This window comes from Protopterus annectens, chromosome 1.part0 (genome assembly GCF_019279795.1).
Source record: "Protopterus annectens isolate FY-2018-M chromosome 1.part0, PAN1.0, whole genome shotgun sequence".
Classification (NCBI taxonomy): domain Eukaryota; kingdom Metazoa; phylum Chordata; order Ceratodontiformes; family Protopteridae; genus Protopterus; species Protopterus annectens.
In genome coordinates this window covers 155398801-155426252 of record NC_056725.1, presented here as the reverse complement: position 1 = coordinate 155426252, position 27452 = coordinate 155398801, and the positions used below count along the sequence as shown (strand labels likewise).

The 27452-nt window shown below is 39.2% G+C and overlaps 1 protein-coding gene across 2 annotated transcripts in view; it reads right to left on the bottom strand.

The window, feature by feature from the left end:
• LOC122787514 (transmembrane protein 87A-like) overlaps positions 1 to 27452 on the bottom strand; it is a 1268634-nt gene that overhangs the window by 1145160 nt on the left and 96022 nt on the right. For both annotated transcript variants that reach the window (XM_044054310.1, XM_044054387.1), the window contains exon 2: positions 2762 to 2828. In XM_044054310.1, the coding sequence (XP_043910245.1) occupies positions 2762 to 2828 (67 nt within the window). The remainder of the gene's footprint in view (positions 1 to 2761; positions 2829 to 27452) is intronic.

The window sequence follows — 27452 nt, the reverse complement described above, 5'->3', positions numbered from 1 at the left end:
TTTGGAAAATTATACTGATCTACAACGTTGATGATTTCTCTTTAACAGATTTCTACTGCAGTATATCTACACTTGTTGACACATCACCACTGATGATCAATGTCCAAAAACTAGATGTACACAATCCTGACAATTAACCAATGACACATACAGACTCCTACCTATACTGTTTTTACCACCTTAAATATTATGTCAGAACCCTTCTAAATCAAAATTCTGCAGAATCGTCCTTCATCAGACAACTCCACTTTTCTCCATTTTCTACAAGGGGGTCAGGGTGTCATGTCACTTGTCACCATTTCTCTCAATTCAGTGCATCTGACAGCATACCAAATTTCCATAGATCTTTTCACATGCAATCCATCCACCTTTTTGCTGGACACTCTAGTTTCTTCTTGCTTTCTTCCAGTCTGTACCAAATCTCCTCCACCAAACTGCCTTCTGCTTTTCTGCACATGTGCTCAAGCCACTGTAATCTGTTCTCTTTGACTATCTCAGCAACTACAGCTATTTTGTAATCTGCTCTGACGTCCTCATTTCTTCATCTCTCCCACAGTGTATATTTTACGACCTATTTCAGGTAGTTCTCTCCATCACCTCTAGCTTTCTCAACTGCTCTGGCTTTAAGGGTTCTGTACCATATAGTATTGGTCACATCACTGTTTTGTACACCTTACTTTCATTTTTATATTCTTTTGTCACACACTGCATCTGACATTCTATGCCAGATGGCTGCAGCCCCTCAGATTCTAGATTTGAACTCCTCATTCTGACATCCCTTCTCCTCAACAATCGCTCCCAGATAATTGAATCTGTTAAACTATTCCATTACTTTCCCTTCTATCTCAATTTTCATCTTCTTCTGCTTTCCCCCATTTGCTGCCATAACAACTCTTATCATTATTCAGTTTCACCCTATGTGCCTTCAGTTTTGCATTCCATTCCTCTATCCTATCACTTGCTGAAGTTCTTGTTCAGAGGCTGCTTGTAATGCCACATCACCTGCATATAGCTGTACTGATTGGTCCCTATCTGACCGGTTTGTTAATGCAGACTATAAACATTATAAACAGCAAAAGGCTCAGAAGTGAACCCTGATGCACGTCCACTCCACCAATAACTAATCTCAGAGTCAAAACACTGTTTTTACTTGTGCAAAGGATCCTTGTACATAGCCTGCACTATTTCTACCATAGTTGTTTGGACTATGAACCACTGCAGGACTGAACAAATCAGCCCATCTGGGACATAGTCAAATGTTTTCTCCAAGTCTAGGAATGCCCAGCTGGACTCTTCTCATCTCTACCTTCTTCTCAACTATCTGTCTCACTGCAAACATCAGGTCTGTTCTGCTGCAGCCAAATCTGAATCTGAAATGTTCATCTCCAGTTTTGCTTTCTACTACTATGCTTTTTCTTTTATCAATTATCCTCTCCAGCACTCTCATGTAGTGTGAGAGGAGCCTGACACTACTATACACTGCAAATCAGTGAATGTTCCTTTATTCTTGTGTAATGGCACTAGAACAATTACTCTCCAGTCATCTGGAATATGCCGGTCTCTCTCCATGCAGCTACAAGTACCCGTTGGAGTCATTTTGACTCTGCCTCACCCAATATTTTGATCACATCTCTCATGACCTCATCTAAGCCTGCTGCTTTCCCTGAATTCATTTTCTTCAATGCTGTTCTTACTTCTCCTATGGTGGGCTCTTCTTCATCTTTCATTGTAGGATGTGCATGGGGCAGTACAATTTCTATGGTGTGTAGTTCATTCAGAAATTGCTGGAAGTATTCCTTCCATTTGCCTTTGATAACCTGTGGACTGGTGAGCAGATAAAGATAGCAGCCCTTATGAATGGTGTCTGATGACTGTCGTCATCCTTCTGTCTTTGCCTTGCAAATACAAAGGACTTTCATCTACTGCATCCTTTTCTAGAAGCTGGTAGAACACCACTTAATGCCCTATTTTGTGCTACTGCAACTGCTATCTTAGCCTTGGCTTGCCTACCGGTATTCCTGCTTAGGCTGGGCCATCTTTTACATCTCCCACTTTTTTCTGAACTCCTCCTTTCTTTTGAGGACTTCCTGGACTTCTACATTTCACCACCAACCTTCATTACGTACCTCATATCCATACCTGGCTCAGCCACACATCTGTTCTATAGTCCTCACGCATGCTGTTTTGGAGGCACTGCCATTCTTCAACTCCATCCATATTCTCTTCTTCCTAAGATGCTGCAGCCCTGAGTATTTCCTTAGTCTTGTGCCTTCTCTACAGTCAGCTTCCAGATTTTCAGTTTCTTTTGGCCATAGTGCCTTATTTGACCACTACCTCTGCCTCATTGTTGACACAAACTAAACTAGAAATGATTACAGACTTGTGCACACCATGAAACAAGGTTAGTATAACTAACAAACCATTCATGCACTCTCTGATAACCAAGGTAATCCCACTGAGTCACAAGGAGCTGCAACCTACCACAACACTCAGTGCAAGAAATCCTAAACAACTCTTCCAAATTTCCAAATCAAAGATGAAAGCTGCCTAAGGAAATGTCTTCTCTATATTTCAACAAACTTAAAATTATTTAGGGCGAAGATGCAGAGTCAAATTTAAAAAAAGGCCAAAATGAAGATCTACCATCACCTATAGTGCAAAGAACAGAAAGTGATAATAGATTATTTGTTACAGGTAGTTAACAAGCATAGCAAGCACATTGACCCTACATGTTTGACGCTGCAGTAACATCATAACTTACAGTTCAGGTAGATCGTGGTATTACTGAACAGGGTCTTCTTAAACGTAAATATTACATTTTTCTTGCTCTGAAAGGAAAAAAAAAACAGAGAAATCCAAGGATTAAACAAAGTCAGTCCAAGTCTGAAATTCAATAAACACAGGAATGATATTCATTATTTAACTGTGAAAAAACTTAAATTTCCTCACTACCAATAGTTGAGCTACCACAGAATACTGGGTTTAAGGTAAGCTCTGGGCAACATGCCACACCATCTTAAAACATTATCACTCAATTCTACCAATACATGTAGTAATAATCAGTAATATAGCCCCCTGAAAAAAAATGCTGGTCATGTTTCTAACCCAGTTTACTCCTTCACAACAGCCATTCTGAAATACAGTATTTACACTGATCTGAGATCTTTTTCTGTCAAGATCAACAGGTATGTATGCTGTATTCTTAAGAAGTTAATAAGTATACTTAAGGTCACACAGCTAATTTTAACCCTGGTGGAATTCTTCAAATGGCAGACATCAAAATGGCAGACATCACCATCTGCTCTCTAACCCCTAGGAAACTTGTTGCCTTTTAAACTGAGAAAAAGAAAACTTAGTTTTTATTTACTTATCACACAGGGTACAGCACTAATCCATGTGGACCATATAACACACAGCCCAGAACCGCTGTCTGGTTAACTGGCTTACTCATACTGACACAAAAGGAAAATGGAAGTTTAAGGAATCAAGCTCTAGACTACAGGAAGCAAGTAGCTTATTAAAAGCTCCTAACCTTAATCTGCACTTACTCTCAGATTAAGTAAGCACTTGATTATGCATCCACTGTGACCTGTAACAGCAAATGATTCAGTGATGTAGCATCTCAGTGAAAGCCAGCACTTATAATTTTGTTAACTTGCACTTTAGATTATGAAAAATTTGGACAACCCCCCCAGAAGGGTGTGTGTGTGTGTGTGTGTGTGTGTGTGTGTGTGTGTGTGTGTGTGTGTGTGTGTGTGTGTGTCTGCGCGCGCGAGAGAGAGAGGAGGGCAATACCCTCAAAATTTTGTATTATCAAATTCAATGTTTTAGTCACTGCTAGGTAAGACTGCAAGAATACATACTAACTGACTTACATCAATGAAATCAGCCATCAGGTCTGCAATTTCAGTGGGTTTCTTTTTGATAACTCCTTAGGTATCTGAATAATTACTGAGTAATCATCTCACTTTTACTGGTTACGTTGCATCAACCATCTAAAAACTGGACAGTATTTACTGCACAAAAAACATCTCTCTCATTAAAATTAACCCATACCAATGGAGAACATTCCTCACATAAGGAGTGAATGTCCAAGGGCAAATGAAAAAGTGACTGCCACAGCCCTTCAGCCAACCAAAAGACACGCAAATCAGCTGAAGCTAGGCTACCCAAAATGTAAATGGAGAATTTGCTTAAGTTCCTCCTGTAGGCACAGTATGTGATGGTCTCAAGTCTCTGCAGTATCAAATTAAATCATGCAGGCCTGCATACTTCTCCAACCTGTAGGCAATCAAATAGGTACAAAAACCACTGAAAAGTAGGTACATTCAGACAAAAATCTGGATATCTAATTAGAATACCAAATAGCCCATAACTCTTCCCACAAGAATGTGGTACACTACTCAAAAACATGTTTCATAAAGAAGTGACAAAACTGTAAGCAAATTACCAAAGACAGTGTAAAACCTTTAGACTTTAATGAACTGTACTGCAAAATTCTGCCCCACGGTCAAGTGGCCTCTGAAAGACATGCGTAAATGGGCATGCCTTCGCTGAAGGTTGGGCATTGGGCTGGCAACTCGGCACCATAAAAATCTACTGCCAATAATTAGCGGACCGGAGTTCCGCTGTGGCGACCCCTAACCGGGAAAAGCTGAAAAGACAAACAAAAACTGCAAAATTCTGCTTCACAAGGATATTAATCTTTAAAAACGGGAGATGTAAAATGTGTGCCCTTCTTTAAATTATTAATGCCACTAGTATGTTGTTCATGTAGTGCGGTTTTCTGTACATTAGACAGCTTCTGAAATCATGTGTAATGAGGGAGATTAAGAAAATTGTGTGAAAGGGTAAATCAAGCCTGAAAATTGGGACATACTTCCAAAAAGAGGCACATCATGTACAGTAAATCAGGTCTGAAAAAAGGAACTTTCCTCCAAAATAGGGACAGCTGAGAGGTATGTCAACCAGTTGTCAGTCAGCTTCTTCAGATACCCTTTTCACTAAATCACATTGCAGCGCACAAAATTATACAACTATTTGCTTCTGTTATCATAATATGATGGTTACCAAGTGACATTTATATCTAAATAATAGTATTCCTGTAATAACTAAAAAAAAAACACTGTTCTACATCTATAGAACTCCCAAATTCCCTGGCTTCATATCATGCTGAACGAAAAATAAACAAAATGATAGCAAATTTAACTGAAAGTCAAAGGAAAGGCTGCAGTATTTGTTTCAGTATGAAAACTGGCTAGAACATGAATCATTTTCAACTTCACATCCTTTTAAAAGATGCAATGCAGTGTTCACCATAGTCAAACATATGTGTCCCTACCTTGAAAGATTTAACATACATATTTAACATACAACACTTGTGTCAGAATCATTACTGTTCCTCCTTTCATATTCAAAGCATTAAAAAGCTCTGGCAAAAATAAAAATAATTCAAAGCACAGAAGAAATTTACATGACCAAGTGTAACCGTGTAGGTAATCACCATAATGGTGGATGTTCAAATAGATCATTGTTACGGTATACTTAAAGTTTGGGACTTTCCCCACAAAGGTTCTGTCTGGTCTTCCAAAGTTCAGGACCCTTCCTCCACGAGCCATAAATCTGGCCTAGGCTGAAGCAAGTGCACTGGTATAACAGGAATGCACATCCACGTCATTTTCAGAGTTCTGATAAAAATTGAAAATGACAAGCAGAATACTGAGGAAATATTAAATCCGAGAGAGATGAAAATATTTAAGATATGGTAAATTTTGAGGGCACTAGAAGTTTTAGGATAGAGAAGGAAAAACAGTAGTGAATATCTCACACCAGCCACTTCAAAAGTATACCCTTAGAGAAGAGGAAGGAAGGTTGTAGGTACTGCAACAGTGATCTGTTCAAACAAAAAACATTACCATCCATTGTCTACATCACGGGTTGCCAAAGTGTGCACTGCGGCGCCCTGGGAAGCCGCAGCTTGCTCACAGGGGTGCCGCGAACTAATAGCCACAAAATAAATCACGAACTAAGCAGCTTAAAATTACTAAGCTTATTAGTTTGCAGTTTATTTTGCAGCCACTGGCCACACTTGCCCACATGGTGGCTGAAAGGGGTCTTAACACCAGCTCTTCTACCTGGTTAAGAGAACTTAAGAGCAATATTTAAAACCTTGTCCTTGATTTTGAGCTTTTTTCCCCACCATTGCTTTTAACTTTGTCCGGATCTTGTGTACTAAGAGGTCAACAGGTACAACTTATTCATGGGAGAGATTTATCTTAGTTATCGCTATGTTTTGCGGAGCTTTACTCCCAATCTCAAGTGAGTGAAACTGGATGTGACATACACACACACTCGAAAGAATGCTAACCATAATGTACACTTTTGGCACTGTCACAGGTGTGCCATCACACTCACCAAGATTTCAAAATGAATATGCATACTCCGAACGACTTTCATACTTTGCAGAATGAGGGAGGAGATGAAAGGTGCTAACACAACTTTACTGGGGACCTTTTTCCATGACTCGGTACATAACAAAATTGCCCTTTTCACTCGGTCAGTTTGCTATTGCAAACAAGTGAAATATGTTGCCCTACAGACTGAATGCACTCTTTGCAGCACAGTCTGGGTAATCAACTAAAGTTTTTAGATGTAATAATTTCAATACAATTTACATTCACCTTACAAAATATGCCCGGAGAAATACTTCACACCAGCCTAAATAACAAAGAGACCGTTGCTACTTAGTAATGACTGATGCTTCCAAACATTAGATGGAATTATTGTGTCTGCTTTCTATAGCAGAGAAAACAATTAATGCACAGGTAGAAATCCAGGATAAAGTGTACAGTTGGGATGTTATGGGGATAATGGATTGAGAGTGGGCCAATACAGTGTAGGTCTACTGCCATTGCTAAGTCAAAATAGCAGGCTCTACAGATATGTGTGTGTGTGTGTGTGTGGGGGGGGGGGGGGCAGAAAGGTTGAACACGCAAGGGAAGGGATATGCATACCGACAGCAGAGTAGAAGCACTGATAAAAGTGGGACGGGTTCAGAGACAAGCCCTTTCAGATGCAGCCCAACCCCAGGAAGAACAGAGAAGATCCACCCCTGCCTTAAACAGACCCGTTTTGTAGCCATAATACTAGGTGGAAGGGTGGATGTGGAAGACTAAATTTTAGGAAGGGCCTGGGGTGTGTGTATGTGTGGGGGGGTGATGGGACTGTTTCAATTTTAGCAAGCTATTGGCTGTGTTTTACAGGGACTGCTAAGTTTAGTGATATGTTTAGCCTCATTGGTTGCCCTTCCAAGATTTGCCCTTTACTCACATATGCATATTCAGTGACTGGAAATTGATTAACATTTGATTCAGTGATTTGGCTTTAACTGGCATTTGATTGGAACAATAAATCTATGACTGTAGCCATTTTCCTGCTAAGATGTCTGTTTTTTGGTCAAATAAGAACATGCTTATTTACATCCTTACACTACTGCTGCTGTCAAAATTGGAATAGAGTTGAAAATGTCAGTCATTTTCTGACCTAGCTTCTACATGGAACTAACTGCCCAGTTAAGTGTTTTTTTTTTTCTGCAGTCGTTTACTAGTCCAGGATTGTTCACTTGGCAATTAGTAGACTTAAAATACCTCAAGCACACTTTCCACGAACAATGTTCTGCCCATTTCCTGCTGACAATGACAGTGTTTACTCTTCTTGGAATGACAGTAACAAATTTCATTCACATGCCACTGTGAGAAAAAATGATGAAACTGCACGCCCGCTTCTGAAGACACTAACAATGTTCAAACTTCTACTTCCCTTCTAATTTGCTCTGTGTTCGGCTGTAATGTTTCTGGAACTGTACTCTGTAGTTCCAAACAGGAGAAGTTTAGCCATGATTTCCTGTTTTTCTAGTATGGCGGCGTCCTATAGAATGTGTGATTTGCTGTAATTTTGCATATTTTTGTTTTTATCCTCGTTTCCCAGTAATGAGAAAAGAGTATATGTTGGTTAAAATTGTGCATTAGCAAGTGTACGTGCTATTAACTCTTTATAAGATATGTTATTTTTTACATGTTTGGAGTGCGTGTTAAATACTTTTTTCCTGAAAGCCTGAATTCCTGTAATGGCTGGGTCGACTCTGTTTGTGCGCAACCTTCCACCTTCTGCTAGCAATGAACAACTGCTTCAGGTATTCAGCGAAGTTGGGCCAGTGAAGCAATGCTTTGTGGTTTGAGATAAAGGAAAGGGCGTGGGGCAGTATTCTCCTCTCAGCATTGTTTCCCAATTCACTACCTTACAGATTCATTCACAAAATGAATGACCAAACTGACAGCTGTGCGCGATTTGTGTGCTGTTGTAAAATCGGTTCTGGAATTATGATGTTTATTATCTTTTTGCCTAGTTGCTCACTGGCTTATTTAAAAAGATGTATGTTTATGAAGGAAGATTTCGGAGGTAAAATGGAATGGCATTTGATTTTCTTTTGCATTTCTTTCTTTTTGTTTGTCATTTGGGAAAGCTGTTTTACAGGATCCCATTGCAGTAGCTAGGAATGCATTTCTGCTTTCAATGATCTCCTCAGATTCTTTATTAGCAGGCTCTAACCACTCTGGTGGCACATCATGTTTGAGCTGCTTGTTGGAGTAGTTGGAACATTTTAGTTAGTGTGATGCATAGCATTTTCCTGCAATGTGTTTCATTTGTCATAAATTTAAGTTTATGCACTGCTCATTGATTATGTTGTTTGCATGGCACCCTGTTATTTGTGTAAGTAAAGTTGCATAAACTTTTAATGTTAAGTCATACCTCTCAACTGTCCAGACTTTTGCCTCATATTTATTGACTATTCCTCAAACAGTTTATTTTCTGACAAATCATTGAGAGTAGAAGTCACTAAATGAAGACAGACTTTTGAGTTTCAGACTTCATACCTTTCAGAAAGTGCAAGATAACACTAGATCTGTTATTTTAGCAACTTTCTAAGTTTATAGGCACAGTATATAAAAAGTGCCCCTATTTTATGGTCACTATCTATCCCCCCCATTATTTTTGGCTTTGTCCAGATGTTTTGCTTTAAGTAAGGGGTTGAGAGATATGAGTTAAGTACATAAGTGTTCTGATGCTTTCCCATATGCTTATTCATTACTTCCTAACTTTTCCTATGTCGGAGTCCATTTATTCATTTGTCCTCCATTGCACCCAGTGGCACTGTCCATGATTAAAGTTTAATAAGTAAGAGAGTGCGGTACCCCATTACCTGCTGGGATTGCACCGATACGTCAGTAAGGTTAATACAGGAATTGGTAATGAGTAATAAATAATGTTCTTTATGAAAATATTCATTTACTGACATTTGTTTACTGGGAAAATCTTGACTGGGCACAGATGCCCTTTTTCAACAGAGGCCTAGAATACCTCTTTTCACAGGATTTAAATGAGATTCACAAATTATTGAAACTGAAGTTAGCTTTTTTTTTTCCAAAGTAGCAGGAAACAAGAAAATATTCTCCAAGTATGTGTTTTATTTATTTTTACCTAACTAACCCTTTTAATTAAAAAAAAAAAAAATTAGCTAATTCGCAAAGTATACTTGCTAGAATTTGACGGGGGGGGGGGGTGTCTTGGGAAAACCTGGATTCAACAATGGAGCCGAGAATCGAAAAGTCTGGGAACCACTGGTCTACATAATTGTATTGTGTCCTTCATTAAATTATACTTGCAATATTCTTAACAACAGATTAGGTACAGGAAAAACAGTGACTCCCTCAGAATGAAGAGGAAAGGGAACTTCCCTCTGAATTCGTGATGCCATGAAGGGGAGTCATAGCAAATCCAATTATTCCATGATTTTATCCATTTTGTTCCAGTGTTGTTTGTGGATATAAGCTTTATTAAATTTTTGAATATAGTGGTGGGTCTGCAGCGATTTTTATTTCTCTTTGGACTGTGAGTTGCACACAGCAGACCTTTGGTAAGGTTTCTTCATTTTTGTTTTAAAAGCTGAAGATCAAGTTTGTGATGTTTAGTTAAGGTGTGGATTGAGGACCAAGTGGTTGACTTTAAAACCATTCTCACTGCAGCCACTGGCATGAAAGCCCATGAAGCAACTGTTGCTCTGGTAGAGATAGGCTTCAACTATTTCTAGTAGTTGCTTGTCATGATTTGTATAACAGAAGAGAACTGAATTGCAGATCCATTTATAAATACAAGCCTTTTTTCTTTCAAGCAAAAACACAATTGGTCACATTTTCTCTGGTCTTTTGCCTATTCTAAGTAAACGCTGTGAAATGGTGAATAAAGGCACCAAACAGTCACTAAAACCAAAAAATCCAAGATAGTACCTCAGAAAGGGAAAAAAACAGAGCTCTCTCACTTTTAAAGTCCAAAGTTTAATATAAAGCAATTCAACACAAACGCTTTACAAACACTACGTTTTCATCCCTATTACACAGACGTCCTCAGATGCGGACTTTACAACATCACCTAACTTTTATCCTCCTTCCTATTAATCAATTACTGAAGATAACCAATGAAAGAATAACTTATTACATAATGACAACATGCATCCTAGGCATGTTATGTGTAATGTCATGAAAGGACAGTTATGAGGCTACACAACAATGATGCACAATTAGAACTAGCAATTCAGTCTCTTAAACAAGATTATTTAAGTAGGGGTTTACAAAGAAAAAGATACAGACATATGTATCACCGATGTATGGAAGGAGGGACAAGGTAAATGCAGACCTTACTATAGGACTGATAGTGAGATTGAGTTAGATAGGACGAATACTGATAACACTCTTAGGGTTTCACTTCCATATTCCAGTGATATAAAGTTTGTAACATTACAGAGAGTAACAGGAATATTTTTACCACAATAGATGAATTGAAAGGTGCTGTGGATGTAGTACCACATAAGTCCCTGAAACGACATTTGTGTTATAAATCAAATAGTTATAACAGCACAATAGAATTGAGTAGGAACATATGCATGTAGGGGTTGTGCAGCATGTAAACATATATATATACAGGAGCATATTTTTTTACATCCATATGCTGGTTTTAGAATGGAACTGAATTTTCATCCGGACTGTAAGACCAGAAATATTGTATATATTAGTTTCTGCTGTACAGGTTACGTTTTTTATACACGCAAAACCAACCGCTCTCTAAAGGAAAGAATTTTAAAACACTACAGGGATATCAAGAAAGCAAAAGAGGCTAATGCATTATCGCAGCACGTTTCCAAGGAAGATAGTGGACATACTTTTTCAAAATTTTAGTGTTAGAAGTCATAACAGATGGAAATAAGAGGGGGTGACATAAAAAATTTAACTGAGACAGCAGAAAAAAAAAATATTTTTAATGCTGATAAATTACCTGACTTAAATGTATATTGTCACTGAAACTATTCTTGAAAGCACAACCACTTTAAACAATGACTATTTATTTTGTCATATATATATATATATATATATATATATATATATATGTTTTTTTTGTGTATAAATAGCTTTGCATATATTGACACATGTTTCAGGTATGCATTTTTCAGTGATCACACATCGATATATTTTATTGTTAAAAGTTTATAGTTGTTTTAAAATTTAGTCATAGGGTTGTTTTTGGCAATTGTTAACGATGCAAACAGATTTCCTTGGGAGAAGGGAATATTAAGTGTTTGATTGGTTGGAGAGTGTTTTAAATTGCTTAGCAGTTTTGTATTATTTTAGTCTGAAGAAGCAATTTGACTATCACAAAAGCACTTGTTTATACCATTAATAAAAATATTGCAGTGTTGCTTGCCATGTTCATGCAGTATTTTTATTTATTTTTGGCTTTCTAGTTTTATTTACCATTACCTTCACTCAGGTCTTGATTTTTCTTCATTTTATTTAGCTTCTGTATGATACTACTTTGTCCAGTGGGAGAAAGGTGGTCTGTAATGTAGTGCCAATTAAGCAGCACCTAAGAAGTCCACACTGGAAAAAGGGAATAGAGAAAATGTATTTGCAATGATAGCAAGTCCTAGATTCCGAAGAAGGCTCATTCAGAACTACACCTTTAGCACATCTGAAATAAAAGGTGTGTGAATTAAGCAATCTTACAAGTGAGGACAGATGTTATTAAAGGTTGTAGCTATTGCCATGCACTTGATGAATACCCTTGGTGTCGCAGAAAGTCTAAAGGGCAAATAACTACACTGATAGTGTAAGTCAAAAAGACAAAGATTCTTAAATATCTTCTGAGAATGTTGTGGTACAGGAACATGTAAGCATGCATCTTTTTACATCCAAAGGATTCAAGAGCACCGGGTGTATAAGAGGCAAAAGAATTTGGAGGGTCATTATTTTGACGCAAGGAGCCCTCAAAAAGGTGTTGAGACTAGACAGGTCTATAATCAGCTTTCAGTTTGATTCTACACATTAAAAATAACCCTGAATAAAATCCTTTCCCCACAGATGTAGCGGCACGTCTTCTTTCACTCCTTTTGAGAAAATGTTTGAAATAATGGAGATGAAGGTCATTAGCTGCTCCTGATCTTGTATGAAGCTGAGTTGGTTTGGAATTCCAATGAAGCTTGTAACCACTTGCCATATTTAACACAGGAATCTGAAGTTAAGGATTCCCTAAATGAGAAACAAAGAGACAGTCAGGGCTGATCTCCATTAGTAGTGGAACCCAGGATTCCCCTCCACTTGCTCTGAGAGTTCCCTTGCCATTTTTCTTAAATTGGTCTTTGTCTAATTTATGTTTAGATTTGGACCGATTTCTGAAGAAAGAACTTAGTTTTGCAGGGTAATTTCTCTCATATCTGGCACTGGGCAAAGAAAAAGTTTTTACCTCTTGCATCGACTGCCGCACAAAGTGAAAAGTTGCCTTGTAGCAAAAAATAAACCACCACCAGTATATCCAACAAATTTAATAAAACTCTGATGCCTCAGCCAAAGCCTTCAAGGAGTATAACACAATGTAAAAAACTTGCTCGCTCTCTCTCTCTCTCTATATATATATATATATATATATATATATATTTTTTTTTTTTTTTTTCCACATATTCACACATACAAATGCATTAATTAAACAATTAAAGAAATACTCTCCAATTACATTCTTCATTTAGTCCCCATGGAGACAGGGTGTCAAATTTTAAAATGTAAGTGGATTCTTTCAAAAACAACTGTTTCTTAATGAAAGAAACATCAAATCTAGGTATTTGTATTTTTTTCCAAAACAGTACCTTGTAGCACTTCACTTTCTCCATCATGAAACAAACTAAAGTGTTGAGCTATAGCGCTCTCTGCTTTTTTATTAACAATATCCCTCACATGTTCTAAAATTCTAGTTTTAAAACATTTTTGTTTCTCCAATATAGAATTTGTTGCAAGGACATCTCAAGGTATATGCAACGCCTTCAGTATTACAAGTGAAATAACCACAAGTTCTAAAAGGAGCATTATTAATTCTAGGGAAAGTTTTTAATCACATACTTGCAAGCCTTATACTTGCCACAAGCAAATGTGCCACACATTGTCAAACTACATGGTATATTAGGAGATGGAATGCTGACTTTACCTCTTACCAAAAAATTCTGTATACTTTTTCCCTTTCTGTAGGAAAATGCTAGTTCTTTATTCAACCACTCTGAAGCATCCCTTAAAGATGTCAAATATTTCCAGAAATATCTAAAGATTTATTATTTTAGAACTTAGGCAACTATGTGTTGTAACAAACTATATATTTTCATTTGTCTCTTTCTTGTACACATCCCCAGTATACTGCCTATCCTGACAGCTTTTCTGATACCCATTAATTCTGTGTAAAAATTTCTGCCAACTATCATGTATTGTCTTCACATCATAACCCCTATTTTTAAACATGTCTATAGTTTTATCTAGTTCTTGTTTGAGATACTATTTAGTGTTACATAGCTTAGACAAACAAAAGAATTTACCAAAAGGAATAGTTTGTATCGTGTGGGGTGGATGGCAACTTTGGCCATACAAAAATTGTGTACCTTCATTAAATTTCCTATGAACTGAAGTTTTTAAAATATTCTCATCTGAAATATCTACTACGACATCTAAAAAAGGGATACGAGTCCCACTCTTCAAACTGTCAAATTTTAACACAAAACTATTATTTTGTAAGTCAGCTATAAATTAATCAACTAATTCTTTTCCTCCCTCAACCAAAAAAATAAGATAGTCAATAAATCTGTAATATTTGACAACATATATGTGAAAAAAATATTTCTATATAAATATTCCCTTTCGAATAGACCCATACTGAGGTTGGTATACATTGGGGCAAAAGCTGCCCCTATGGCAGTGCCTTGTTTCTGATGGTATAACTCATTATTAAATTCAAAAAAAAATTTTGTTAGGCAAAAACAGACAAGCTCTATAATATATTCTATAGCAGGGCTATTTCCCAAAAAGCATCTTATTGCCTCAGTACCAAAGCTGTGCTGAATGCTGGTATACGATCTCTTTACGTCTACTGTCACCCTAAACATGTTACAATTCCACTTAACAGTGCTTATGGTTTTCCAAAAAATCAAACACATCATGAATATATGAAGGCAATGTGCAAACTCTCGGAAACAAGCAGCTGTGAGGAAACTGTCCTATTTTAAGAAATAAATACGTCCTGAGACTATAGACCTACCTGGGGGCTGTCTAAAGTCCTTGTGTAATTTAGGAAGGCAACAGAAATAGGTCACTTTAGAATTTTCTACATTAAACTTTTTTATGTCTTCTTTAGAAAAATAACCTAATCTATAGCCCTTGTGCAACAGAATTTTCATATTCCTTTAATGCATTTTCGTACATAAGATTATGAACTTTTTCATAAGCATTAGTATCAGTCAAGTGCTCGTGGAACATAGCTAAACACTGAATATAAGACAATCACCAACTTATTTCCTTTGTCATCCAGCTTGAAAGTTAAATCCCTTCTGTTACTTAGTGCTATGACTTCCATTCTAATAATGTTAAATTATAATTAATATTATACATTTCTTTTTTTAAATTTTAAATACTCATTCACAGCAAACTTAAGCATTTCAGAAAAACATGTAATACCTTTATTTAAAAAAGGTAGGATAAACGTACTATTGTGTTTAACATGACTTGTATCAAAGAGACAGTAGGCATTAGACTCAATGTAAGAATCACATGAATAGAAACTGTCATTTAAAGTGCTAGTGCTACTATCTAAAACAATTCTCCTTAACATCATTATTTACATCCCTAAAATGATTTCAAATGTAACTTCCCACAAATTTTTAAAATATAACATTTCAGTTCATACAAACATGGAAGAACTGTGGGTATGAATTTTAAACCTCGGTTCAACACAGAAAATTCAGTCTCAGAAAGAAAATGTCCAAATAAATTCACAGTGTAACCACTTGAAACATTACAAGCGATGTAAAGGGTGAATTTCCCTGTTGCAATGTGTGGTTGGAGTTGTTCACGAAATCCCATGTTGCCTTGTCCCCGGTATCACATGGTGCCTTGCCCCCCCCCCCTCAATTCCTCTGTTGTACATTACGAAAAGTTTTTTTAAATCGTTCCGTTTGTTGAGCCGCTGGCAATTATAGAAATTCTCTGTTCTCCCCTTCATCCTCCTCAAACGATGTATACTGCCCGTTTTTAACCTCTTGCATCAGTTCATCTCTCTCTTCTATCTTTTTAAAGATGGCAGGTATGGGATCCCCCAGACAGCAATTTGTTATCCAGAAGAGGATTCAAAAATAGAGCTTTAATGGCCTCTGGAATAGGTTGGATCTAAAACCATGCACACTTACCAATGGCAAAGACAGTGGTAGCTGCCCTAGATGCTGTATCACCTGCAATCATGCCCACGTTTTATGAAATGTTTATCAAATTGACTGGCAGAATGAAGCATTTCCTGAACTTTTAATTGAGTCTAGGTTAGGAATTTCAGAAAGTTTTTGACCTATACTGTCTAACACAGCTAAAAAGGAATTTGTAGGAATACGTCAGACAATTAATAGCCCTAAATGACAGGGTCATTGATGCTTAAATTTTCCCAGACCTTTTAAGGGCTCTGCTCGCCTTACTTTGAAGAGAATTAGGAGCAAAAACTCATTTAGCTCCCTTCCCCAAGTCCATGAAGATAACAGCAGGGTCAGAAACAGTTTTGTTTATAAAGTTAGTTATTTTTCGCAAATCTTGTACCCCTGTAGAATCTGCTTGGCCTTTTAGGAATTTGAGATTCAGAATCTGGGGTTAGAGAAGTAGGTAAAAAGGCATCTTCTAAGGCTCAGAACACTGGGGAACAGTTACAGGTTGAGGAACACACACAAACACGTGTGTGTGTGTGTGTGTGTGTGTGTGTGTGTGTGTGTGTGTGTGTGTGTGTGTGTATATTATATATATATATATATATAATGTTCAAAATATCTTGAGTGTCAGAAATTTCTCTCCATTCACTCTAAAACCTTTTGTCTTAGAAAGTCTCATAAAAATATTTCATCTTAAAAATATTCTCATCAAAAGAAATTCCTTCATTAGTAGAATCAAAGGAAAAGAGTAGCTTCCACATTTGTCTCAAGTCAGTAGAAGGTACCCAAAAGGCATAATTCAAGCTCCCTTGAGAGTGATTCTTTTCATCTGAAGATGAATCCGTTTTTTCTTTTAGTAGGAGCAGGAAAAGTAGATTGTCCTGGCTCTAACGCATTTAAACATGCATTAGAGAGACCTTGGAACTAATGCACACCAGTCACCTTGTGTAGATTGAGGAAGAGATTTCTCCAAAGAAAATGGTCCGAGTAGGAAGACAAATACATTTTGTCTTCTGCTGCCTTTTAAGAGGCATGTCCATCTGAGGTTTAGCTGCTGAAGGATGGACCTCTACTCCGAAGCCTTCTCGGTCAAGAAAGAACAGTTGTGTAAATAAATGCATAACAATAGATGACCGAATGCCCACTGCTGCAGTTTCATTAGCTAAATCTCTCTTCCCCTGCAAAAACAACTGACCTGGTTCACACAGCTAAGACTGAGGAGAAGCTGCACACCCTCCCCCCCTCACCTTCTGGTATTACACCTCTAAGATCAAAAGACCTGTATTGCAGATGGCCAACAGAAAAAAAAAGTCTGAAGAATGGATGCTAGCAATGGTATGCTTTTGTCCCTGGTCATAAAGGATTCCACAGACGCAATGCTAGAAGCCTGGGAGATGCCGATGGAGGGACCAATTGCTGCAAAGGCACCTCACCGGGGTCAACCATCTCCTTTTAACAGGAAGAAGCAGAGGTCCACTTCAAATCAATCATTCACTTTTTTATGTGACAGTCCTTCGTTATTTTTTAGCTGAAAATTCAAACTCTGAAGATGAACAAGCATACAAAAAGCAGCATGTTCCAATAATAACCTCTTTTTTTCCCCACATATCAGCCAAGAGTTCTAAGGCAACTAAGGTTTAGGAGAAAACTCTGAAAAACCTGTCAGGACTTAACATGCTCCACCCAAAGACAAAAGAAACTTAGCCTATTTGGGTAGGTATTTACCTGATGTAGACATCAGAAAAAAATTACAACTTGTATAAAACAGGAATAATTACGGTATTTATCTGCTTGAGCTTCAGGAACTGTAACATATGGAAAGGGCAGACTTTTCACAGCACTGATGGATGTCGACATAAAACAAAAAGACAGTTCAGAAAATTACATGGGCAGATATAATGCTTCTGGAGAAGGATCCTAAGTCTTGGAAGGCTGGCCGACAGACAGACCTTTGCAGGTAGTATCCCAAATGTTAAGAATGCGTCAACACTGATATAATGTTGTGTCTTTACACCAAATACCTCTTTCTATTCCATTTTCAGTTATTCAGCAAGCATGGACATTTGGGGTCTGGTTTGATGCACTGAAAAATCTTGGCATTGTATACATTCATAGGATGAGCTTTGTGATGAGTGATTAAGCCACAAGTCACAAACCAAGTTTCCTAACATTACATTTCAGAATATTTCATGTATTACAGAATGCCATTTTCACTGGGCCGCATTAACTTCATAATGCTGGGATTCAGTAAAATTGTTTACTTTGGGCCAAGGAGTGCCGTCAAAATACTGCAAAGCAATCAACTTAGGTTAATGATGCAGCAAGGGTGATGTCATGTAGTAGCATATGAATAAGTAAACTATTCACTAGCCACATCAGAAAAGATTGTGCAGTGCTCAGGACTGTGCCATGGTGGGTCACATGACCTCAAGAACCAAGCAGTGTTCAGGTAGCATGCCTGCAACAATGTTCATTTACATATGCAACAAGGCGTCACTAAGAGCACCCAGATAAGGGCTACATGGCAAACATTCTACTATTTTTACATTATAAAAGGGAAGACAGGACAACCAGAAAAGAGGGAACAGCAAGCAAAGGAATACATAGAAGAGCAAGGAGGAAGGATGTGTGGTAAGGGGCAAGGAAATATGGAAATTTTTTGTTTGACAGGTAGATACATTTATTATATTCTGTACATGGGCAGGGGAGGGAGACAGCATGGGGAAGGTGAGGGTAGGAATTATGTATAGTAATGCAAGCAGGGGCAGGCAGGCCAAAACAAAAGACAAAGACTAAAAGGGAAGGACCGAATACAAATGATGGGGAGAACACAAAGGAGATGCCAAGACAGATAAAGGGAGGACAACCTGTGATAATAAGGATGACTGGATTACAAACTGGTGGAGAGCAATGAAACAGATGGACAAGGAACACCATAATAGGGAACTGGGTGGAGGTGATGAGTGACTGCCACACTGTTGCAACCAACCTGAAGTCAGTTAATAATCTCATGGTTAGGCCCAGGATCTGCTGGCCTGCAGGTCAAGGACAAACACCTGTGTGACTCAGTCACATGAAGAAATGCTACAAGCTGCCGATGCAAGTGTCCAGAAGTTGGTGCATCTGGATCATCACCAGGATTTCTACCTCCTGGCAAGTGACTCCTTAGTGACACCCACTTATGGGGAAGCCTACATTCCTCCACCAGACAAAGACCACCAGAGGGCAACAGGAAGCCCTCCAGACTGCCTATGGCTAAATGACCCACATCACTCTGCAAGCAGGAGGGCCTAAAGAATGCTGGGGACCCAGCAGGGAATAGTAAACCAGGTGCTCACAGTGGTGGTTGCTCCCAAGACCATAACCATAGCTGACACTGCATAAAACATAAGCAAAAATAGAAAAAAATACAAAAGAATACATAAAAAAAAGACAGCAATGAAAAGTACAACAAAACCAAAAGAAAATCAGTAATGTGTGCTATACTGTGTGGCAGTACAGGCCTTGGAAGAATAAAATGATGTTAGATATGCAATGTCAAATAAAACAATATATTTGTGTACATATGTATGTATGTATATGTGTGTGTGGGTTTACTTGAGTAAACTGAAATTCCACTTAATCGAATTTCACTCACCCAAGACGACAACACCAAACATTTAATTCAACTAACGTTCACATAGCCGGAACTTTAGTCCAGAAAAAGAGGCAACTGGCCAACATGGGGAAATCTCTCCTTTTCCCCACTACAGTGCAATCTCAGTTATATGTATGTATACACACACATATATATAATTTTTTTTTTTAATTTAAGTTATTTATTTAACATTTGTTTTACCAGGATAGTCCAACTGGACAGCTAGTGTCCATTTTCAGTGGAGTCTTGGGGTGAAAAGCTCCAAGAAGCTACAGTGTGAATATGTGGTTGTTAAAAAAATAAATGAATTTAAAAAATAACAATTACTAGGATATGGTAATTGAATAACAATTACTAGGATGTGGTAATTAATTAAAGAATAACAATTAGTAGGATGTGGTTATTAAAGAATAACAATTAGGATGTGGTTATTAAAAAATAACAATTAGAAGGATTAGTAGGATGCTGACATTATTAGAACACAAGACAGTTAAATGCAATAGTAGTAGTAAGATAACAAGTGGTACAATCCTAACATATAAAAGGCAAAAACCGTTAAATGCAATACATGCTCATACTACAGTTATGTGATCAGAAGTCTTATAGTAGTAGTACAATATATGTACATAAGGTACTAAGAGTTAAGTACATGCGTACAATGCACATGAGTGGACCAACTTTGACAGTGAAAGGTATGCATCAGAGGCCTCAGGGGGTAATCTGCCTGCAGTGCGGGGTGGATTCGGGGGGGGGGGGGTCATTGCAGTTGCAAAGGGGGTTAGCGAGAAGGTGTGATCTGAGGAGGTCTTTAAATGTAGATGTGTGATTTTGTAACCTGAGATCAAGAGGAAAGGTATTCCATGCTTTTGCAACCCCATGGGATAATAGGGCTCCAGAGCTGTTCTTGCATGGATTGACTTCGATCAGGGCTTTGTTACTGGATCGTAGTTCCCTGTTGGAGTTGTAGAAATTTAAAATGCCAGTTAGGGCAGCGGTTTTCTCTGGATGGTATACAGTTTGATGAGTTGAGTTGGTGGTAGCTTAGTAAGTTTAGAAATTCTAACCAGTGTAGTTTACGTAGGGACTGGCAGTGGTGGGAGTGTGATTTATCATTGGCTGAGAATCTAGCTATCTTGTTGTAGCATGTGGAGAGTTTGTTCAGGTCAGTTTTATTAATGTTAGTTAGGGCTGGGGAGGCATAAAGTAATGTTGATAAGAGGGGAGTTCTGGGTATGGCAGTTCTAGATGTGGAGGTTAGAAACTGTTTGCTGCAATAGAGGCACCCTCATTTTTTGTGGACTTCTAGAGTTTGGGATATGTGTTTATTGTATTTAAGTTGTTGATCAATTGTGTTGCCTAGTAGTTTGGCCTCTAGTACTGGGGTGATGGGAGTGTTGTTACCTCAGTGAATGGAGAAGGTGGGGTCATTGGGCTTAGTTGGGTGGAACAGCAGCATTATTTGTGTTTTATTTTGGGTTTAGTATCAGCTGGTGATTGTTTAGCCAGTTCTCTATTTCAGTGAAGGATTCTTGGGCTTTACTTTGTAGAAGATGGATGTTGGGTGCCAAGCAGATTAGGGTCGTATTGTCAGCATATAGGACAATATCAGCTTTTGTGGTTTTAAATATACACACACACACACATATAATTTGGGGGTGTGAAGTCCTCATTTGAGAGGGTCCGACATGCTTTGTTGAGTTCTTTTTTAAATGTTGGCCAACTGCCTCTTTTCTTTTCCCAGATTAAAATTCCGGTGATGTGAACGCTCGCCGAACTGAACATTCAGTGTTGTCATCTCGAGTAAATGAAATTTGGGTAAGTGAACTTTCGTTCATCTGACACAGACCCATACATATGCATATGATGATGATGTGTCTTTCGGCTTTTCCAGGTTAGGGGTCGCCACAGCGGAACTCCAGTCCGCTAATGATTGACAGTTGATTTGTACGTACCGGCTTGCCAGGCCTGACGCACAACCTTCAACGAAGGTACGCCCATTCACGCATGTCTCTACGCAGAAGATGCTCTAGCTGAGAATCGAACCGGACAGTGTCTTACTGTGAGGCGACAATGCTACCGCAGCACCACCACCGCCGCGGTCACCCATACATATGCATATACGTATTTTATATATATATATATATATATATATATATATATATTTACATACATACATACATACATACACACAGGTCTGACACAAACATACTATAGCAGCATTCAGACCTCAAAGGAAAAGACTAAATTCCACTTAACAGGTCCCTTGTGATTAGGACACTGGCACAGTCCATAAGCTACAAACACTTTGGCAACAAAGGGTAATGAAGGTAGCCTATAGGATCTTACCTGCAGGTAGCAAACACAGGCTACCAAGCAATGGAGAGACTGTGCCTCAGAATAACAAAATAAATATACACTGAACACCAAAACCCAGTGATAAGACCAAACCATGTCGTACAACAGCCATCATGAAGCATTACTTCACATAGGCAGTGGGGGCACAATGCTCAGATGGCCAGAGTAACAGTATCTCATGCAGGCTGATCAGGCCATTCAGGCCATTATCTATTAATGGCAATGTGGACTGATATGGATGTAGCACTCAATACTGCCAACAAATTTCATTCAAAGCAGGTGACACCTGTAGTTGTACACCCACCGTCAGGGCAGTCTGCCTCACTGTGAGACTGTTAGAAATCCCAGGTGGTAGGAGACAGTACAATAGTTTAAAATGCAGTTACAGCATATGTGATACATAAACCAGCATTGCAAACATGGACAGTGAAGCAGGTGGCTAACATATGCAGCTAAGTCATCAATACCATATAAATATTCGGCTGCTGAACAGCAATGCTCATCTCCTCTGGCATTATAAAGATGCGTCTCCCATCTAAAACCAACTGCTAAAAAATAGAAAAGCAAAAGAAACACGTTCATGAAAATCAAAGGCTACATACAGCTGATCAACCACCTGTCACTACTAGTTACTGTAGAATTCTGCCTCCCTCTCCCTAACTCCTTCCTTCCACTGACAAAGATGGTCATGGTAGCATATCTACAAGTCAGTGCAATGACGCCAGCACTGAACATCAGTGTGAAAGATACCCATGGCATCACTCATCACCACTGCAAAGCAATGGCAGATATCCACCTTGTATTAGTGGCCCTCAAAGAAGTTCCTCAGCAGGCATTTATAGTGGAAATGATGCAAGATGCAGAGACATATTTTACTCTCCATCCTGTACCACATAGCAGCCTTTCCAGACTTGAGCCCTGCAGAAGCCATGGTCACTTCACAGGTTGCTATTAGGAAGCAAATGGTAAGAGATGTATTTCAACACATGCTATAGGAACCACATGATGTGCATCAGCAGGCAAAATGTCAGTATGACTTAGCCCAATGCCAGTACATAGTTATGTGTCAACAAAGGTGCTGCTGAGGGGGGGGGGGGGTTGGAGATCAAGCCCAGTGGACACAAGGTACTGTCCATGTACATATTATGTTGTCATTGTTCATGGTAGTGGCACAGCCCCCTTAAGGAACATGACACATATCAAAATCACAGCTTCACTGAAATCATGGGTCTGCCCATACAGGCACACTTCTTCTCAGTTTACAATGCATGTACATGGGCAGACATAAGCTTCTCTGCACAGTCTGGTATACACTGCAGTAAATGTAAGATTCAGAGACATGTTCCCTAAATTAACTCTTTTTTTGTCCTACCACCTGGAAGCTCCTATGATCAGAGCAGTACCCCAAGGCTCTACCTTGCATGTATCTTGTACTGATACCACCAAACAAATTTAAACGTGTGTCCGAATAACTTTAAGCTAATTGAACAAGCAGGTCAAGTTCCAAGCTCAACATAGATCTTAAAAGATTTTTATTTTTCAAAATGCTGCAAAAGACTCTTCCATACAATAAAAAAAAAAAAAAAAAGACACTGTGACCCTTCGTTCTTCTTCAAATGAGAGTCTCCTTTATTATGCGAGCTGTTCACATGTTAGGTGAGCGCACTAGTTACCAAGACCATCACACCTGCAGACCTGCCACACCACACAAGTGACTAGTGCACTCACCTACCTTCTGAAAAGATCCCACAATAAAGGATAATTTCATTTGAAGAAGAAGAACCAAGAGTCATAGTGGGGGTTTTTTGATTGTACAGGAGAATCTTTTGCAGCATTTTGAAAAATAAAAATCTCTTAAGATCTGTGTTAAGCTCAGCTTAAAACTATTCGGACACATGTCTAAATTAAATTAACTCATCGGTAAAACTGCTGCTCTATGAACCCCAAAACAGTACAACATAAACAGCAATCATTGTGATGCTCAACCAGATCTACTTCAGAAAAACGAAAACACAAACTCTCTAACGCTTACATAAACGAATAAGCAGAAACTCGAAACTGGTATTTTGGGATCGCAGTATAGTGAAGATTTGAATATTTGCCCTTTCCTCACTGTAGTGCGATCTCAGAGTAGGACTATATATTTAGCGGGGGGCACAGCCCCCACAATACCAATTTCGAGTTTTTGATTATTTGCTCATGTGAGCGTTCGAGAGTTTGCATTTTCGGTTTTATGACATAGACCCACTCAACCCACACATTTTCTCTGGAATGGTGACTGGATACTGAAGAAAACAGCCGACGCCATCTTCTCCAGTTTTTCTTGCCCCAGATGTCAGGAGTCCCAAAATGAAACAAGGTCCCATAAGCTATGCAAATACACCTCAGAAGAAAGGTGGAAAAAGAAAATGCACAAAAGTAAAAATAAGAGGGGACAGGAGGGTGGGAAACCCAGACTGCAACAGTGAAGACACTCGAACATCTACATTTATGGTAGGTGTACACAACTGTACTATGTTCATCGTGTTTCACTGTTGCAGTCATGACTGTAGGGTAGAATCCCAAAGCTGAAAAAAAGGGAGGTGGTCATAAAGAGGAAGGGGTGGCTAAAAGGCCCTGCAAGACTGCTGAGGCGAAGCCTGCCCTAGACAGAGTAGAGAGGTAGATTGTAGTGCTTAGAAAAAGTATGCACTGAACTCCAAGTTGCAGCTTCCAAAATGTCCTTGGTAGGAACTCCCCTGAGGAAGGCCGCAGAAGTGGCAGCAGCTCTGGTTGAATGAGTCCGTATACTCCCTGGGATTAGCTTTCCATGGTGAGAATAACAAAATCTGATTCCATGAGCAATCCATTTAGAAATGGTCTGTTTTGAAATGGCTTTACCTTGGGAACTTGAAGCATAAGAAACAAACAATTGTTCTGATTTTCTGATGTCCTTGGTTCTGTCCAGGTAAAAACGTAGCTGTCTGTGTACATCCAAGGAATGTGCGATCCTTTCACCTTTATTTTGAGGAGTGGGGAAAAAGGTTGGCAAGTGAATAGTTTGATTTAAAGCCACTTTGGAAACCACCTTAGGCATGAAGGTAGGATTAGTTCTCAAAGATACCCTGTCTTGATGAAAAATAATATAAGGCTCCACAGCCATAAGAGCTTGTAACTCTGAAACTCTCCTGGCAGAGGTTAGGGCTAACAGGATAGCTGTCTTCCAAGATAAAAACTTGATGTCAAAAGAGGCAGCAGGCTCAAAAGGAGGCAAAGTTAGTTTTTCCAAAACATAGTTGAGGTCCCAAGCAGGAATGGGAGGAGATCTAGGAGGTCTTAAGTTCTTAGCTCCTCTGAGAAACTGTCTCATGAGCTGGTGGGAAAAGATGGGAGGGTCTGTATTATAATGAGCAGAAATAGCAGAGGCATGTATCTTAATGGAAGAGAAAGAGAGACTCTTATGTAAGAGATCTGTCAAGTAAAGTAAAATTAAAGTAATGTTAGGAAGAAGAGGATCAGAATCCTGAGCCTGCATCCAGGAACAAAATCTTTTCCATTTTCCTGCATAAGATTTTCTAGTGCTAGGACGCCTGGCTTCTAAAATGACATCCATAACCTGCTTGGGCAGTAAAGAAGAAATCAAAGGCCCTGGATTAACCAGGCCGCCAGGCTGAGAGTTCTGACATGAGAGTGTAGAACCTGACCCTGATGTTGGGACAGAAGGTTCGCAGACTGAGATAAAACCCAAGGGGGCTACAGGCATAGGTTTTTTAGAGTTGGATACCAAAACTGCTGAGGCCAATTTGGAGCCAGCAAGATTATCATCTTGGGCTTGTCCTGTTTTATCTTCAATAAAACCCGTGGAAGAAGAGGAAGAGGCGGAAAGGCATATCCCGAGAGGTTCCTCCAACTGAATGACAGGGCGTCCACTTTCCAAGCTTCTCTGTGGAAAGTCCTGGTGCAAAAAGTCTGTAGTTGATGATTGAGATGGGATGCAAAGAGGTCTATGTGTGAGGACATCCCCAGACTGCTGTTATCATCCTGAATATTTTGGTGTCCAGCATCCACTCGTGTGGATCCGAAAGATTTCTGCCCAGACTGTCTGCCAGGAAGTTTTGCTTTCCTGGTAGAAACTGAGACTGAAGATCCAGATTGCAAGATAGAGCTGTGTCCCATAGATCCATGGCTAGTCTGCAAAGGGGGTAGGAATGAGATCCCCCTTGCTTGTTTATGTACCACATAACCTTGGTGTTGTCTGTCCGTATCAACAGTTGCCCTGGTTGTAAAAGATTCCTGAAGGCCAATACAGCTTTCTGAACGGCTAACATTTCCTTTAAATTGATATGCAGGTGCTTCTGATCCTTTGTCCAAAGGCCCTGCAAACAATTGCCCTGAAAATGGGCTCCCCAAGCATAATCCGAGGCGTCCGTGGTTAGGATCCGAGAGGCAGGAGGCAGACGGAAGGGCTTCCCTTTGTTTAGAGCACATGCCCTGGACCACCAAAGAAATTCCTTTTGAAGGCAAGGAAGGACGGAAATCAGTATGTCTAAACTGTGGCAATGCTGAGACCATACACGTTTTAGGTACCACTGTATTTTCCTCATGTGTAGTCTTGCATATGGTACGAGAAGGATGCAGGAGGCCATGTAACCCAAAGCCTGCAGGAATGTCCTTGCAGAAAGATGAGTTAAAGTAGCCAAGGTTCTGAAAGTTGAAGCCAGCTGTAGCTGTTTTTCGGATGTCAGAAATGCCATCTGGGTTGAGGTGTTTAGAAGTGCACCCAGAAAAGTTATCTGTTGTGATGGTGTCAAATTTGACTTTTTTATGTTTACAGAGAAACCCAGGAACCTGAGGAGGTTCTGTACAAATTCTAGATGCTGGAGTAAGACATCCTTGCTGTCTGCCTGAATTAGACAATCGTCCAGATAAGGGTAAATTTGAATTCCCTTGAGTCTGCAGTAAGCTACTACTGGAGCCAGGCATTTGGTGAAGACCCTGGGCGCAGTAGATAATCCAAAGGGCAGCGCAGAGAATTGAAAGTGCCTCGGTCCGGCTTTGAACCCGAGGTATTTTCTGCGATCCTGCCTGATGGGAATGTGTAAATATGCCTCCTTTAAATCCAAAGTTACCATCCATGCATTTTTGGACAGCATTGGAAGTAGTTGCTGTAGAGTAAGCATCTTGAATTATGGAATCTCTAGAAAGGTGTTCAAGACCGACAGATCCAGAATGGGTCTCCATGAGTTTTGCTTCCTTGGGACTAGAAAGAGCCTTGAATAAAAACCTTTTCCCATCTCTGAAAGAGGAACCAGTTCTATGGCATTCATAGCCAAAAGAGCTTCCACCTGGTTTAAGGCCTCCGTCCACTGATGTTTTGGAAGGTCTGGCCATCCGCTTGGCCTTGGCAAGGTATGAAAATGGAATTTGTAACCTCTTAAAACCACATCCAAAACCCATTTGTCTTGGGTTATTTGAGTCCAATTTTGATAAAAAGAGAGTTTTCCTCCGAGAGGGGCTTCCAGGCAAGAAGTTTCTGTAGCCCCACAGAGGGAGTCATTGAGTTTGTTTCCTTTGAGATTATGACCTGTCCTCTCCTCCCCTAGGGGTGGAAGCAGTCCACTGTCTTGGTCTATAAGCAGCTTGTGATTGAGGTCTCCCTCT